Source organism: Bombina bombina, chromosome 2 (genome assembly GCF_027579735.1).
Source record: "Bombina bombina isolate aBomBom1 chromosome 2, aBomBom1.pri, whole genome shotgun sequence".
Lineage (NCBI taxonomy): Eukaryota > Metazoa > Chordata > Amphibia > Anura > Bombinatoridae > Bombina > Bombina bombina.
In genome coordinates this window covers 810746030-810765012 of record NC_069500.1, presented here as the reverse complement: position 1 = coordinate 810765012, position 18983 = coordinate 810746030, and the positions used below count along the sequence as shown (strand labels likewise).

Here is an 18983-nt window from a genome sequence, read left to right as displayed (position 1 = left end):
CAGGAACAGCAGTAAACTACTAGGAGCTAGCTGCCGATTGGGTGGCTGCACATTAAATGAAAGAAATAACAGCAATCGAGCTGGTGCAAAACGGTTGTTGAGGTTTATTCATATAATTGTGCACAGGACAAAAATACTCCCCACCGAGAGTTCTCTGAGACGTTTTGTGTGAGGGATTAGATTCAGCTAGCTCCCAGTAGTACATTGCTGTTCCTTCAACAAAGGATACCAAAAGATTGAAAAAAAATGATAATAAAAGTAAATTGGAACGTTTTTTAAAATTGCATTCTCTATCTGAATAGTGAAAGAAAAATATTGTGGTACAATACATGTGCACAACACAAATATAGAGATTTAAAATGCAAGATGATGATAAAAATATTAATCACAGAATACGACACGGAACATACTAATCTTTTAATGTTTTGTTCTTCCAGGCTAAGCGAGCAGGAGTAACCTGTATCATCCTCCCATCCGAGAACAAAAAGGATTACTATGACTTGGCCCCTTTCATTACAGAGGGGCTGGAAGTGCATTTTGTTGAACATTACAGTGAGATTTATGACATTGTTTTCTCACCACAGTGACAAAGGTCTCCTTTTGACCACATAGAAGAAACCTCCATTTCGGTGACAGCCAAACACTGGAATAATATGCTTGATATTGCTGCCACGCAGCCCAAAGAAGAATTCATTATGGATTAATTTACTATTTGCCTTAGTGTATATGTTATTCATTCAATAATTATTAAAATAGATTTTTAGCTACAAGTTACAGTTTGTCTGGATTATTTAAATACATTTACTATATCTGCAAGCACATAATGGGAAAACAGTATATAAAAACAGGATTTTAAGGATTTAAAACAGGATTTTGTAAAAGAATTTGTTATTATTAACATTGTTTGCTGAAATTTTTTTCGATAGCCAAACTCCACCTACTAGTTGCGTTATGTGGAGGAGCCAATCCAGGCTTAATCTACAGACAACACAGTCATAATGTTAATACAAAGTGCATTGTTTTGCAGTTCTTATCAGTTAAACCAATAAGGGAAAGATATGAAGCAGGATTAGCCTTGAAAAGTCTGCAGTGTGCTAAATCTGTATACATAACAGGAATTATATTCCCACATAATGTAATTTTCACTGATTGATAGGGTCTACTTTAAAGGGACATGAAACCCATAATTTTTCTTTCCTGATTTAGATAGAGAATACAATTTTAAAAACGTTTTCAATTTACTTTTACTATCAAATTTGCATTGTTCTCTTGTTATTCTTTGTTGAAGAGATATCTAGATAGGTAGCGTGCACGTCTGGACCACCACATGACAGGAAATAGTGCTGCCATCTAGTGCTCTTTCTTATGTATAACATTGTTGCAAAATTACTGCCATATAGTGCTGATAAAACATGCACACTTCTGAGCTAACATCCCCGCTTTTCGACAACGTATAACAAGAACATTTGTATGTTTAAAATTTGTATGTTCTATCTGAATCATGAAAGAAAAATTGAGTTTTATGTCCCTTTTTAATGTTTGTGTGTACTATTTACTATATGTCCAAAATGTAAACGTTAAATAAAGCTTTTCTTTTTCAAATTTAAAATAAAATACACATTTTTATAAAAAAATTAAAAAAAGCTGTAAGGAGAATCTCAACTGAGACTGTGACATGAAAGCGTTTTCTTTACCTTTAGATGATATATTTTGACTTAAGCTACTGTAGGTACAGTATTGCTGTAAAATGTATTGCTATGTTAAAATATCGGTGGGTCATTTACTTTGCAACACAAAACACTAGACAGCCAAAGAAAGTGTCTTTTCTTTTTTGCACATAAACCTGTATTGTTGCATTCTGTCAGAATTAAAAGTGAAACCTCAGCGCCTAATGGTAACCTCTAAGCCTAGGAAGGGGGACTCCTAGCAAGTGCCCAATATGGGGATAGAAAAAGTGAAGAGAAATCCCAGGCGCCTACCCTAAGGAGGCTAGGTTGAAGTAAAATTGGATGGAGAGATAGATTGGCCAAAAATGTATTTTAATAATGGATTAAATTATTAAAAACAACGAATTATAACATATTTAAACACATTAAATACAAAAACTTCATGGATCCATGATAAATTACATAAATTGCATAAAAAGCTAAAAATCGATAAAAAATCGATAAAAACTAAGGTGATCCTTAGGTGATTATGTGCGGTACTGCTTCAAGATGTTCCACACATAAAACCTAAAATACAACAACAACAATTGCAGACAATCCTGATAAAATACTTTACAGACAATTTTAGTAAAACAATTTGAAGTGAAGCGGTGTCAAAATTGAAGTAAAACAATAAAAAACTTGTAGTGGAAAATCCAAAAAATGTGAATAGCAACTTTCCAATGGGGAAAAAATAAATAAAAAGAAGTCTCTAGTCCTGTAAAAAATATATATATTCCAGTGTCTGACGATCTCAAAGGATTAGTGATAAAAATGACGAAACCTGTGCAAATGCTGCAAAATTGAATGTGGGAAATTTCACAAAGAAAATGGTAGTAAATAGTGTTGCAGCGGTACAAAAATCCAGCAGAAAGTGTTTTTTGTAAAAAAGAAGAAAAGAAAAATAGTCCGTGAGAAAAAATAAGTGAAAGAGAGTGTGGTTAAAAATAATTCTGTGATAGTACTCCTAATACTCTTCAAACATGTGTGACTTCAAAATCGGTCTTCAGTTAAAATATAAAAAATACACGAACAATAACCTGTGGAAAAAAACAAACAAAATATAGTGTAGATGGTTCTAAAATTGTAGCAAATAATAGAATGAGGCTTACCAGTGCTGGTCAACGCGTTTCGGCCTGTATCAGGCCTTTATCAAGACTGGTTTCAGGTAGCAAATGGTAGCCTTATATAGGGTGTTTGACCGGATGTGGTTTAATACCTACTTCCGGTTTGGCGAAATTAATTATTTAGACAAAACGGTTTAAATCTATGTCTCATTATGTATAGTTGGGTGGGGTATTTCCCCAACTTTATGCTTATACTTAGATGTTTTCTATTTCCAATTTTGTCCTATATTTCTCCTTCCTAGTGTCTCCGTTGAGTTCCGTGACGTCACTTCCGGTCTAGGTAATTTATGCGATCGGATGGTCACGATCTGAGGCTCAAATTTTTGGGATCTAAAATTAGGTAGTGGTTTAAAAGTTGGGCCGGGTGTTAGTCCCACTGCTTCTTGCTTGGCATTTCTATTATCTCAATTTTTTCAGTTATTTCAATTTCTTCTACTGGGTCCGTAAACAGACCGACCTGATTGGTCGTGACGTCACGGCCTCGAGTTAGCGTCTTGGATTGGGTATAGAGGTTGTGTGTCAGTTAACATACTCTCTGATAGGTGTAAAATCAGGCTATGTTGATTGGATATTAAAGGTGTGTGTCAGTTATCCTGCTTCCTAATAGGTGTATAATCGGGCTGTGTTAATAGACCTATATTATAGGTGTATGAGTGCCTGATCGTTCTAATTTGGTATAAGGGATTGTACCTTATAATTGTAAATATTTGTTATGTTCAATATAACATTTGTTATGTTCCATACAATATAACATATTGTTTGTCGAAAAAACCTTTATGTTTAAAGTATGATTTGCGGCTATATGGATGCCGTATTAGTAATAGTGGTGTGTTTCTTGATTTCAGGGAATCTTATCTTTCAATGAGTAGTTTGTAATCGAAAACTTTGGTGAAAATACTTGGGAGTGAACAATGAGTGTATAGGGGGTGGAACTTTGTTTTCTTGACTATATAGGAGGTAGATAACTTTGTTTTCGTGACTATATGGATAACTCGCTATCAGTGAATGAAGACCGGAATACTGGGAGTCAAGCTTAGAGGAATTAGAGACTGAAATGATATAAGTTGACCTTTTTACTTAGAATCGCCCTCTGTAGTGTAGATCTCCTTTGGTTATGGTGAATGTTTTTTTCTTTCTTTTTGGCTTTAGTTCCTTTTTAGGGGAATACAAAGAGTTTGAGATATTCTTCATAAAGAGTTCTTTACTACAGATTATCTTTTCTTCTTGTCAGTACCAATTCTTGTTACAACCTAATTAAATATAGGTAATCTACTTTTTCAATTTTTTAATGTTTTGCTTCATAACGGACAATACAAGTGCTAGTAAAAATTTTTAAAATTTTTAAAAATGAGTGTATATGCAAATAATAAGTTACTTAAAAGAAAAACCTTAATTTAAGGTTGATAAATATTCTTATCTAACTCGTATTTGTGGGCTGTTGGAATTTTGGGGAACACAGGTGTGGAGTTGACTCATAAATGTGGGCTGTTGAGATTAAAAATTAAAAAAATAAAAAAAATTTTCTAAAAAACTCCCTTCAAAAAAAGAAAAAAAGGTTTTCAAAAAAATTTTCAAAAAAAATATAATTTTTTAGGAGTGGGACTGAGATTCTTGTATGTATACCTATCTCAGAACTAGCTATATGCTTATTCATTGTTTAGCTACTGGCTTGTGTTTGATGTTGCTTATCGGAGCTTGGAATTTTCTTTGGGAGAGAGAGAGAGAGGGGGAGAGAGAGAGAGAAAGAGACTTCTTCGTTGGAGGGGATTTAATTCGAAGATTCTTTTCTGTGTTCGGAATGGTCTGGTATAGTTAAACCATATTGAAAAGATGCGATAAGTCCTCTTTGTTATTAAGGCCTCTTGGGTACAGACAGTCCAGGTTAAAAATCCACCTGGATTCAGCTGTGAGGAGTCTTTTTTCATAATTTCCTCCTCTCCAATCCTTTTTGATCTTTTGTAATCCTAGAAAGGTGAGATCTTTGGTGTTGCCTTTATGTTTCTCTGCAAAATGTCTATATAAGGCTGTATCTGTATTTGATTTTTCAATGAGTAGCAGATGCTCTCGCATTCTGTCCTTCAAGGATCTGGAAGTCTGGCCCACATATTGTAGGCCACAGGAGCATTGAAGCATATAAATAATGCCTTTGTCCATGCATCTAATTAGGTCCTTGATTTTATGTGTTTCCTTAGTATTGTGGCAAATGAACGATGTTGCTTTCATGCCATGTTTGCAGGACTTACATGATAGGCAGGGAAAGAACCCTTTTATTTCTTTCCCAAACAAATTAGTTACTCCAGGGATCTTTTTCTTGGGTATACTTGGGGCTAGTTTATTCTTCAAGTTTTTTGTTTTTCTATAGATGAACTTCGGTTGAACTGGAAGGTCTTCACCTATTAGATCATCATCTTTTAGTATGCCCCAATGTTTTTTGAATATCTTTTCAATAATCTTCCTGTTATCACTATATTCCGTTATCATCGGTACATTTAGTGCCTTTTCTTTTGTTGCTGATTTCGGTTTCTTGTATTTTGTGAGTTCAGATCTGTCGATCGTCCTGACCTCTTGGATTTTCTGATCCAGCTCCATCTCGTTGTACCCTCTCTCAAGAAATTTGGATTTTGTTGTCTTTGCCTGTTCTTCCCATTTATCAATAGTGGAGCAATTTTTTCTCATTCTCAACAGTTGACTTTTTGGAATGTTATTTTTCCAATTGGAGTGGTGGCAACTCATCATATGTATATAGTTGTTGCTGTCGACTTGTTTAAAGTGGGTTGAGGTTTCTAGTTTTCCATTTTTCACTTCGATTTTCAGGTCGAGGAAGATTATATCCGTCAGACTACTCATATATGTGAAATGTAGATTATTTTCGTTTTTATTCATAATTTCAAAAGTAAAATCAAGATCCGATTGCGTCCCCTTCCAAACTATTAGTATATCGTCAATGTATCGACGATAGAGGACCAGGTCCGCGCTAGCTGGGCAAGATTCCCAAAAGATATGCTCCCATTTTCCCATATATAGGTTAGCATAGCTTGGCGCGAACCTGGTCCCCATTGCGGTTCCGCAGATTTGTTGATAATATTGCCCATTATTACAAAAATAATTGTGGTGTAGTATATATTGAATACTGTCCAGGATGAATTTCCTTTGTTCTTCTAGCATCTCGTTGTCCTTCTCTAGGAAATATTCAACCCCTTCCAATCCTTCTTGATGTGGGATGCAAGTATATAATGAAGTGACATCGCACGTGGCTAAAATATAGCCTTCCTCCCATGTTATATTTTCCAATAGATTTAAGACCTGGGTAGAATCTTTCAGGTAGGAGGGAAGTTTTTGAACATATCTCTGTAAATTCAAGTCCACATACTCAGATAGATTACTACTTAATGATCCAATACCCGAAATTATTGGTCTTCCAGGGGGCTTTTGTAGCGATTTGTGAATTTTGGGTAGGTGGTATATCACAGGGGTTATGGGGTGATTTGTGTTGATGTAGTTATATTCTTTCTCGGTGAGTATCCCCTTTTCCTTTGCTTTGTCCAGTATGGTCACTAGTTCTCTCTTATATGGTACCAACGGATTCGAGCGTAGTTTGTAGTAGGTGTCTTGGTCGCTGAGTATCCTTTCATTTTCAGATTCATAGTCGCTCCTGTTCATGACTACAATACCTCCTCCCTTGTCGGCTGGTTTTATGCTTAGGGCGTAGTTATTTTCAAGTTCTTTGATCGTTTTCAGCTGTTGTCGTGTCAAATTATGTTTTCTTATTTTGAGTTTCTTCTGTTGAATGTCTCTAATTTCTCGACATACTATGTTTTCGAATGTTTCTATGGCTACTCCTTTGCTCGCCACTGGATAAAAGGTTGATTTAGGTTTCAGATCTGTGTGTCTATAGGGATCTATGTGTTCTCTTGGTGCATAAGCCAATCTCTCGACTGGGGACCTTGAGAAAAACCTTTTGAGTGTGAGTTTCCTCACAAATTCCTTTGTGTTAATAAATGTTTGAAATTTATCCAAACTTTTAGTTGGAGCAAAGGATAATCCGAATTTCAGGACTGAGTTTTCTTCTTTCGTTAGGACGTGTGTGCTTAGATTAAAAATGCCTTTATTATTATTTGCATTTTTATCTACATTCTTATCTGGTTCCGGTTCCAGATTCAGTTTCTTATTTAGTTTAGTTCCTCCTCTCCTTCCTCGATGTGTCTTCTTTTTGATGCTTTTGGTTTCTCTGGTCCTCCATTTGTATGTGTCTTCAATATCTTGTCTTTCTCTTTGCTGGGTGGGTGATCCATCCCTAAAAAAGAAGAAGATGAAGATAGGACCTCGATATTTGAGGTGGTGGATGTGTGTGGATCAACTCTTGATTCTGTTTTTTTAGTACAATGTTGGATCCTCCATTCATCTTTTCTGTTTGCATCATTTGGTGTCTTTCCTGGATTTTCTTCTCGAGTTGCCTTATGATCTCTTTTCATTTGAGGTGTTTTGTATGTCTCCTTATGTGTGTAATTGGAGTGATCTCTTCTTTTGTACTCTTCGGGGTTAATGTTTTCTCTCTGTTGATAAAAGGCAGGTTTCCATTCATTTTGTCTATTCCCTTGTGTCCTCCTATAGTGATGTTGTCTTCTTTGTGGGTAATGGTCCTCCCTCCAGTTGGTTTGGTTGTTGTAGTTTTGATATCTTGGTGTCCTATTTTCGGAGTAGTTCCACCCATTGTTCCATTGTTGTGTCCTTCTATCTGGGGAGTAATAGACTCTAGGTCTCATATATCCCCTTCTATCTGGCGTGTAATTATAGTAATTACCCCTTCTTTCGGGGGTGTAATCATCTCTATGTCTTTTGTCTCTATGGTCATTTTGTTCCCTGTAGTTGTTTCTGTCATTTTGTTGTCTGAAATTCTGCCTATATCTAGGTCTTTGTCCCCGGTTTGGATATGGTGATCTCCTATGGACATTTCTTCTTGTCTCATGATCATAATTATTAGACTGTTCCTGTTTATAAGGTCGTCTATTGTGCTCTCGCTTGTTCTCTGAAACTTGTATATCTTCTCTATGTTTTAGTTTCTGTGTAGTTTTTATGGTTAAACTCTCAATGTTCTCGCTCTCTCCCTCAATTTCCTCATTTTTAGTCACGGCCTCCTTTTCATGATCCATGCTTTCTCTATTTTCGAGTTCCCTCATAAGTTTTTTGGTTTTTTTCTGGATTATATCCTCTCTAGCTTTTTTTACTTTTTTAACCAAATTTTCTCTTTTTTCTATGAGATCTTTCGACTCATGTCCAGAATGTTCTAAATTTAGCAGGATTGCTTCATTTTCTTTGATCTCATAATCCATCTCTGTAGTAAGAGCCTCTCTATATTCGATGATTAACTTCATTAACTGCCTTGATGTGTTTATTAACACCTTTTTCCATTTGTCAGTGATAAAATCAGACAGAGGGAAGGCGCACTCTTTGTGAGTGATTAATCCTTTTGGTATGATGTCCAATTCTAGACATTTTCTTAAAAAGGATATTTCGGCTTTAAATTTGACTTCTGAAATCAATAGTTTTTCTAAGTCTTTAAAAATGGACTGAATATCTATAGCTTCCTCTTCCTCAACTTCAATACTGATTAGTTTGGTATGTTGGTCAACCTCTATAAGTACATCTTGTCTTAATGAATTAAGTAAATCCATCTCGGTATATGTAATTAATTTCAGTATATATAATTATAGTCCACTTGGCTGCTAAGGGCTGGCTAGGGTTGGTGAAAGTCAGAATTAAAAGTGAAACCTCAGCGCCTAATGGTAACCTCTAAGCCTAGGAAGGGGGACTCCTAGCAAGTGCCCAATATGGGGATAGAAAAAGTGAAGAGAAATCCCAGGCGCCTACCCTAAGGAGGCTAGGTTGAAGTAAAATTGGATGGAGAGATAGATTGGCCAAAAATGTATTTTAATAATGGATTAAATTATTAAAAACAACGAATTATAACATATTTAAACACATTAAATACAAAAACTTCATGGATCCATGATAAATTACATAAATTGCATAAAAAGCTAAAAATCGATAAAAAATCGATAAAAACTAAGGTGATCCTTAGGTGATTATGTGCGGTACTGCTTCAAGATGTTCCACACATAAAACCTAAAATACAACAACAACAATTGCAGACAATCCTGATAAAATACTTTACAGACAATTTTAGTAAAACAATTTGAAGTGAAGCGGTGTCAAAATTGAAGTAAAACAATAAAAAACTTGTAGTGGAAAATCCAAAAAATGTGAATAGCAACTTTCCAATGGGGAAAAAATAAATAAAAAGAAGTCTCTAGTCCTGTAAAAAATATATATATTCCAGTGTCTGACGATCTCAAAGGATTAGTGATAAAAATGACGAAACCTGTGCAAATGCTGCAAAATTGAATGTGGGAAATTTCACAAAGAAAATGGTAGTAAATAGTGTTGCAGCGGTACAAAAATCCAGCAGAAAGTGTTTTTTGTAAAAAAGAAGAAAAGAAAAATAGTCCGTGAGAAAAAATAAGTGAAAGAGAGTGTGGTTAAAAATAATTCTGTGATAGTACTCCTAATACTCTTCAAACATGTGTGACTTCAAAATCGGTCTTCAGTTAAAATATAAAAAATACACGAACAATAACCTGTGGAAAAAAACAGAAACAAAAATATAGTGTAGATGGTTCTAAAATTGTAGCAAATAATAGAATGAGGCTTACCAGTGCTGGTCAACGCGTTTCGGCCTGTATCAGGCCTTTATCAAGACTGGTTTCAGGTAGCAAATGGTAGCCTTATATAGGGTGTTTGACCGGATGTGGTTTAATACCTACTTCCGGTTTGGCGAAATTAATTATTTAGACAAAACGGTTTAAATCTATGTCTCATTATGTATAGTTGGGTGGGGTATTTCCCCAACTTTATGCTTATACTTAGATGTTTTCTATTTCCAATTTTGTCCTATATTTCTCCTTCCTAGTGTCTCCGTTGAGTTCCGTGACGTCACTTCCGGTCTAGGTAATTTATGCGATCGGATGGTCACGATCTGAGGCTCAAATTTTTGGGATCTAAAATTAGGTAGTGGTTTAAAAGTTGGGCCGGGTGTTAGTCCCACTGCTTCTTGCTTGGCATTTCTATTATCTCAATTTTTTCAGTTATTTCAATTTCTTCTACTGGGTCCGTAAACAGACCGACCTGATTGGTCGTGACGTCACGGCCTCGAGTTAGCGCCTTGGATTGGGTATAGAGGTTGTGTGTCAGTTAACATACTCTCTGATAGGTGTAAAATCAGGCTATGTTGATTGGATATTAAAGGTGTGTGTCAGTTATCCTGCTTCCTAATAGGTGTATAATCGAGCTGTGTTAATAGACCTATATTATAGGTGTATGAGTGCCTGATCGTTCTAATTTGGTATAAGGGATTGTACCTTATAATTGTAAATATTTGTTATGTTCAATATATTGTTATATTGAACATAACAAATATTTACAATTATAAGGTACAATCCCTTATACCAAATTAGAACGATCAGGCACTCATACACCTATAATATAGGTCTATTAACACAGCTCGATTATACACCTATTAGGAAGCAGGATAACTGACACACACCTTTAATATCCAATCAACATAGCCTGATTTTACACCTATCAGAGAGTATGTTAACTGACACACAACCTCTATACCCAATCCAAGGCGCTAACTCGAGGCCGTGACGTCACGACCAATCAGGTCGGTCTGTTTACGGACCCAGTAGAAGAAATTGAAATAACTGAAAAAATTGAGATAATAGAAATGCCAAGCAAGAAGCAGTGGGACTAACACCCGGCCCAACTTTTAAACCACTACCTAATTTTAGATCCCAAAAATTTGAGCCTCAGATCGTGACCATCCGATCGCATAAATTACCTAGACCGGAAGTGACGTCACGGAACTCAACGGAGACACTAGGAAGGAGAAATATAGGACAAAATTGGAAATAGAAAACATCTAAGTATAAGCATAAAGTTGGGGAAATACCCCACCCAACTATACATAATGAGACATAGATTTAAACCGTTTTGTCTAAATAATTAATTTCGCCAAACCGGAAGTAGGTATTAAACCACATCCGGTCAAACACCCTATATAAGGCTACCATTTGCTACCTGAAACCAGTCTTGATAAAGGCCTGATACAGGCCGAAACGCGTTGACCAGCACTGGTAAGCCTCATTCTATTATTTGCTACAATTTTAGAACCATCTACACTATATTTTGTTTCTGTTTTTTTCCACAGGTTATTGTTCGTGTATTTTTTATATTTTAACTGAAGACCGATTTTGAAGTCACACATGTTTGAAGAGTATTAGGAGTACTATCACAGAATTATTTTTAACCACACTCTCACTTATTTTTTCTCACGGACTATTTTTCTTTTCTTCTTTTTTACAAAAAACACTTTCTGCTGGATTTTTGTACCGCTGCAACACTATTTACTACCATTTTCTTTGTGAAATTTCCCACATTCAATTTTGCAGCATTTGCACAGGTTTCGTCATTTTTATCACTAATCCTTTGAGATCGTCAGACACTGGAATATATATATTTTTTACAGGACTAGAGACTTCTTTTTATTTATTTTTTCCCCATTGGAAAGTTGCTATTCACATTTTTTGGATTTTCCACTACAAGTTTTTTATTGTTTTACTTCAATTTTGACACCGCTTCACTTCAAATTGTTTTACTAAAATTGTCTGTAAAGTATTTTATCAGGATTGTCTGCAATTGTTGTTGTTGTATTTTAGGTTTTATGTGTGGAACATCTTGAAGCAGTACCGCACATAATCACCTAAGGATCACCTTAGTTTTTATCGATTTTTTATCGATTTTTAGCTTTTTATGCAATTTATGTAATTTATCATGGATCCATGAAGTTTTTGTATTTAATGTGTTTAAATATGTTATAATTCGTTGTTTTTAATAATTTAATCCATTATTAAAATACATTTTTGGCCAATCTATCTCTCCATCCAATTTTACTTCAACCTAGCCTCCTTAGGGTAGGCGCCTGGGATTTCTCTTCACTTTTTCTATCCCCATATTGGGCACTTGCTAGGAGTCCCCCTTCCTAGGCTTAGAGGTTACCATTAGGCGCTGAGGTTTCACTTTTAATTCTGACTTTCACCAACCCTAGCCAGCCCTTAGCAGCCAAGTGGACTATAATTATATATACTGAAATTAATTACATATACCGAGATGGATTTACTTAATTCATTAAGACAAGATGTACTTATAGAGGTTGACCAACATACCAAACTAATCAGTATTGAAGTTGAGGAAGAGGAAGCTATAGATATTCAGTCCATTTTTAAAGACTTAGAAAAACTATTGATTTCAGAAGTCAAATTTAAAGCCGAAATATCCTTTTTAAGAAAATGTCTAGAATTGGACATCATACCAAAAGGATTAATCACTCACAAAGAGTGCGCCTTCCCTCTGTCTGATTTTATCACTGACAAATGGAAAAAGGTGTTAATAAACACATCAAGGCAGTTAATGAAGTTAATCATCGAATATAGAGAGGCTCTTACTACAGAGATGGATTATGAGATCAAAGAAAATGAAGCAATCCTGCTAAATTTAGAACATTCTGGACATGAGTCGAAAGATCTCATAGAAAAAAGAGAAAATTTGGTTAAAAAAGTAAAAAAAGCTAGAGAGGATATAATCCAGAAAAAAACCAAAAAACTTATGAGGGAACTCGAAAATAGAGAAAGCATGGATCATGAAAAGGAGGCCGTGACTAAAAATGAGGAAATTGAGGGAGAGAGCGAGAACATTGAGAGTTTAACCATAAAAACTACACAGAAACTAAAACATAGAGAAGATATACAAGTTTCAGAGAACAAGCGAGAGCACAATAGACGACCTTATAAACAGGAACAGTCTAATAATTATGATCATGAGACAAGAAGAAATGTCCATAGGAGATCACCATATCCAAACCGGGGACAAAGACCTAGATATAGGCAGAATTTCAGACAACAAAATGACAGAAACAACTACAGGGAACAAAATGACCATAGAGACAAAAGACATAGAGATGATTACACCCCCGAAAGAAGGGGTAATTACTATAATTACACGCCAGATAGAAGGGGATATATGAGACCTAGAGTCTTTTACTCCCCAGATAGAAGGACACAACAATGGAACAATGGGTGGAACTACTCCGAAAATAGGACACCAAGATATCAAAACTACAACAACCAAACCAACTGGAGGGAGGACCATTACCCACAAAGAAGACAACATCACTATAGGAGGACACAAGGGAATAGACAAAATGAATGGAAACCTGCCTTTTATCAACAGAGAGAAAACATTAACCCCGAAGAGTACAAAAGAAGAGATCACTCCAATTACACACATAAGGAGACATACAAAACACCTCAAATGAAAAGAGATCATAAGGCAACTCGAGAAGAAAATCCAGGAAAGACACCAAATGATGCAAACAGAAAAGATGAATGGAGGATCCAACATTGTACTAAAAAAACAGAATCAAGAGTTGATCCACACACATCCACCACCTCAAATATCGAGGTCCTATCTTCATCTTCTTCTTTTTTAGGGATGGATCACCCACCCAGCAAAGAGAAAGACAAGATATTGAAGACACATACAAATGGAGGACCAGAGAAACCAAAAGCATCAAAAAGAAGACACATCGAGGAAGGAGAGGAGGAACTAAACTAAATAAGAAACTGAATCTGGAACCGGAACCAGATAAGAATGTAGATAAAAATGCAAATAATAATAAAGGCATTTTTAATCTAAGCACACACGTCCTAACGAAAGAAGAAAACTCAGTCCTGAAATTCGGATTATCCTTTGCTCCAACTAAAAGTTTGGATAAATTTCAAACATTTATTAACACAAAGGAATTTGTGAGGAAACTCACACTCAAAAGGTTTTTCTCAAGGTCCCCAGTCGAGAGATTGGCTTATGCACCAAGAGAACACATAGATCCCTATAGACACACAGATCTGAAACCTAAATCAACCTTTTATCCAGTGGCGAGCAAAGGAGTAGCCATAGAAACATTCGAAAACATAGTATGTCGAGAAATTAGAGACATTCAACAGAAGAAACTCAAAATAAGAAAACATAATTTGACACGACAACAGCTGAAAACGATCAAAGAACTTGAAAATAACTACGCCCTAAGCATAAAACCAGCCGACAAGGGAGGAGGTATTGTAGTCATGAACAGGAGCGACTATGAATCTGAAAATGAAAGGATACTCAGCGACCAAGACACCTACTACAAACTACGCTCGAATCCGTTGGTACCATATAAGAGAGAACTAGTGACCATACTGGACAAAGCAAAGGAAAAGGGGATACTCACCGAGAAAGAATATAACTACATCAACACAAATCACCCCATAACCCCTGTGATATACCACCTACCCAAAATTCACAAATCGCTACAAAAGCCCCCTGGAAGACCAATAATTTCGGGTATTGGATCATTAAGTAGTAATCTATCTGAGTATGTGGACTTGAATTTACAGAGATATGTTCAAAAACTTCCCTCCTACCTGAAAGATTCTACCCAGGTCTTAAATCTATTGGAAAATATAACATGGGAGGAAGGCTATATTTTAGCCACGTGCGATGTCACTTCATTATATACTTGCATCCCACATCAAGAAGGATTGGAAGGGGTTGAATATTTCCTAGAGAAGGACAACGAGATGCTAGAAGAACAAAGGAAATTCATCCTGGACAGTATTCAATATATACTACACCACAATTATTTTTGTAATAATGGGCAATATTATCAACAAATCTGCGGAACCGCAATGGGGACCAGGTTCGCGCCAAGCTATGCTAACCTATATATGGGAAAATGGGAGCATATCTTTTGGGAATCTTGCCCAGCTAGCGCGGACCTGGTCCTCTATCATCGATACATTGACGATATACTAATAGTTTGGAAGGGGACGCAATCGGATCTTGATTTTACTTTTGAAATTATGAATAAAAACGAAAATAATCTACATTTCACATATATGAGTAGTCTGACGGATATAATCTTCCTCGACCTGAAAATCGAAGTGAAAAATGGAAAACTAGAAACCTCAACCCACTTTAAACAAGTCGACAGCAACAACTATATACATATGATGAGTTGCCACCACTCCAATTGGAAAAATAACATTCCAAAAAGTCAACTGTTGAGAATGAGAAAAAATTGCTCCACTATTGATAAATGGGAAGAACAGGCAAAGACAACAAAATCCAAATTTCTTGAGAGAGGGTACAACGAGATGGAGCTGGATCAGAAAATCCAAGAGGTCAGGACGATCGACAGATCTGAACTCACAAAATACAAGAAACCGAAATCAGCAACAAAAGAAAAGGCACTAAATGTACCGATGATAACGGAATATAGTGATAACAGGAAGATTATTGAAAAGATATTCAAAAAACATTGGGGCATACTAAAAGATGATGATCTAATAGGTGAAGACCTTCCAGTTCAACCGAAGTTCATCTATAGAAAAACAAAAAACTTGAAGAATAAACTAGCCCCAAGTATACCCAAGAAAAAGATCCCTGGAGTAACTAATTTGTTTGGGAAAGAAATAAAAGGGTTCTTTCCCTGCCTATCATGTAAGTCCTGCAAACATGGCATGAAAGCAACATCGTTCATTTGCCACAATACTAAGGAAACACATAAAATCAAGGACCTAATTAGATGCATGGACAAAGGCATTATTTATATGCTTCAATGCTCCTGTGGCCTACAATATGTGGGCCAGACTTCCAGATCCTTGAAGGACAGAATGCGAGAGCATCTGCTACTCATTGAAAAATCAAATACAGATACAGCCTTATATAGACATTTTGCAGAGAAACATAAAGGCAACACCAAAGATCTCACCTTTCTAGGATTACAAAAGATCAAAAAGGATTGGAGAGGAGGAAATTATGAAAAAAGACTCCTCACAGCTGAATCCAGGTGGATTTTTAACCTGGACTGTCTGTACCCAAGAGGCCTTAATAACAAAGAGGACTTATCGCATCTTTTCAATATGGTTTAACTATACCAGACCATTCCGAACACAGAAAAGAATCTTCGAATTAAATCCCCTCCAACGAAGAAGTCTCTTTCTCTCTCTCTCTCCCCCTCTCTCTCTCTCTCCCAAAGAAAATTCCAAGCTCCGATAAGCAACATCAAACACAAGCCAGTAGCTAAACAATGAATAAGCATATAGCTAGTTCTGAGATAGGTATACATACAAGAATCTCAGTCCCACTCCTAAAAAATTATATTTTTTTTGAAAAAATTTTTGAAAACCTTTTTTCTTTTTTTGAAGGGAGTTTTTTAGAAAAAAATTTTTATTTTTTTAATTTTTAATCTCAACAGCCCACATTTATGAGTCAACTCCACACCTGTGTTCCCCAAAATTCCAACAGCCCACAAATACGAGTTAGATAAGAATATTTATCAACCTTAAATTAAGGATTTTCTTTTAAGTAACTTATTATTTGCATATACACTAATTTTTAAAAATTTTAAAAATTTTTACTAGCACTTGTATTGTCCGTTATGAAGCAAAACATTAAAAAATTGAAAAAGTAGATTACCTATATTTAATTAGGTTGTAACAAGAATTGGTACTGACAAGAAGAAAAGATAATCTGTAGTAAAGAACTCTTTATGAAGAATATCTCAAACTCTTTGTATTCCCCTAAAAAGGAACTAAAGCCAAAAAGAAAGAAAAAAACATTCACCATAACCAAAGGAGATCTACACTACAGAGGGCGATTCTAAGTAAAAAGGTCAACTTATATCATTTCAGTCTCTAATTCCTCTAAGCTCGACTCCCAGTATTCCGGTCTTCATTCACTGATAGCGAGTTATCTATATAGTCACGAAAACAAAGTTATCTACCTCCTATATAGTCAAGAAAACAAAGTTCCACCCCCTATACACTCATTGTTCACTCCCAAGTATTTTCACCAAAGTTTTCGATTACAAACTACTCATTGAAAGATAAGATTCCCTGAAATCAAGAAACACACCACTATTACTAATACGGCATCCATATAGCCGCAAATCATACTTTAAACATAAAGGTTTTTTCGACAAACAATATGTTATATTGTATGGAACATAACAAATGTTATATTGAACATAACAAATATTTACAATTATAAGGTACAATCCCTTATACCAAATTAGAACGATCAGGCACTCATACACCTATAATATAGGTCTATTAACACAGCCCGATTATACACCTATTAGGAAGCAGGATAACTGACACACACCTTTAATATCCAATCAACATAGCCTGATTTTACACCTATCAGAGAGTATGTTAACTGACACACAACCTCTATACCCAATCCAAGGCGCTAACTCGAGGCCGTGACGTCACGACCAATCAGGTCGGTCTGTTTACGGACCCAGTAGAAGAAATTGAAATAACTGAAAAAATTGAGATAATAGAAATGCCAAGCAAGAAGCAGTGGGACTAACACCCGGCCCAACTTTTAAACCACTACCTAATTTTAGATCCCAAAAATTTGAGCCTCAGATCGTGACCATCCGATCGCATAAATTACCTAGACCGGAAGTGACGTCACGGAACTCAACGGAGACACTAGGAAGGAGAAATATAGGACAAAATTGGAAATAGAAAACATCTAAGTATAAGCATAAAGTTGGGGAAATACCCCACCCAACTATACATAATGAGACATAGATTTAAACCGTTTTGTCTAAATAATTAATTTCGCCAAACCGGAAGTAGGTATTAAACCACATCCGGTCAAACACCCTATATAAGGCTACCATTTGCTACCTGAAACCAGTCTTGATAAAGGCCTGATACAGGCCGAAACGCGTTGACCAGCACTGGTAAGCCTCATTCTATTATTTGCTACAATTTTAGAACCATCTACACTATATTTTGTTTCTGTTTTTTTCCACAGATTATTGTTCGTGTATTTTTTATATTTTAACTGAAGACCGATTTTGAAGTCACACATGTTTGAAGAGTATTAGGAGTACTATCACAGAATTATTTTTAACCACACTCTCTTTCACTTATTTTTTCTCACGGACTATTTTTCTTTTCTTCTTTTTTACAAAAAACACTTTCTGCTGGATTTTTGTACCGCTGCAACACTATTTACTACCATTTTCTTTGTGAAATTTCCCACATTCAATTTTGCAGCATTTGCACAGGTTTCGTCATTTTTATCACTAATCCTTTGAGATCGTCAGACACTGGAATATATATATTTTTTACAGGACTAGAGACTTCTTTTTATTTATTTTTTCCCCATTGGAAAGTTGCTATTCACATTTTTTGGATTTTCCACTACAAGTTTTTTATTGTTTTACTTCAATTTTGACACCGCTTCACTTCAAATTGTTTTACTAAAATTGTCTGTAAAGTATTTTATCAGGATTGTCTGCAATTGTTGTTGTTGTATTTTAGGTTTTATGTGTGGAACATCTTGAAGCAGTACCGCACATAATCACCTAAGGATCACCTTAGTTTTTATCGATTTTTTATCGATTTTTAGCTTTTTATGCAATTTATGTAATTTATCATGGATCCATGAAGTTTTTGTATTTAATGTGTTTAAATATGTTATAATTCGTTGTTTTTAATAATTTAATCCATTATTAAAATACATTTTTGGCCAATCTATCTCTCCATCCAATTTTACTTCAACCTAGCCTCCTTAGGGTAGGCGCCTGGGATTTCTCTTCACATTGTTGCATTCTGTGAAAGAGCTATGTACCTAACCTGCTGAGTCTATTGCTTGCTGCACTTCAGAGTGTGCTAAGGTTATTAAGCTATCCCAGGAGAGTTCATCTGAACTTTCTCCGAAACTTAGTATTTATATTTAGTCTGCTATTAATGAGGTTTTAACTATCTTGCCTCCAGTTAAAGGGACAGTATAGTCAAAAATAAACTTTCATGATTCAGATAGGGCATGTCATTTTAAACAACTTTCCAATTTACTTTTATCATCAAATGTGCTTTGTTCTCTTGGTATTCTTAGTTGAAAGCTAAACCTAGGTTGGCTCATATGATAATTCCTAAGCCTTTGAAGGCCACCTCTTATCACATGCTTTTTATTT

The 18983-nt window shown here is 35.5% G+C and overlaps 1 protein-coding gene across 2 annotated transcripts in view; it reads left to right on the top strand.

Annotated features, from left to right (window-relative positions):
- LONP1 (lon peptidase 1, mitochondrial) overlaps positions 1 to 770 on the top strand; it is a 147459-nt gene extending 146689 nt beyond the window's left edge. For both annotated transcript variants that reach the window (XM_053703032.1, XM_053703030.1), the window contains exon 18: positions 438 to 770. In XM_053703032.1, coding sequence (XP_053559007.1) covers positions 438 to 587 — 150 coding nt within the window. In that variant the 3' untranslated portion in view covers positions 588 to 770. The remainder of the gene's footprint in view (positions 1 to 437) is intronic.
- Positions 771 to 18983: the final 18213 nt, after the last annotated feature.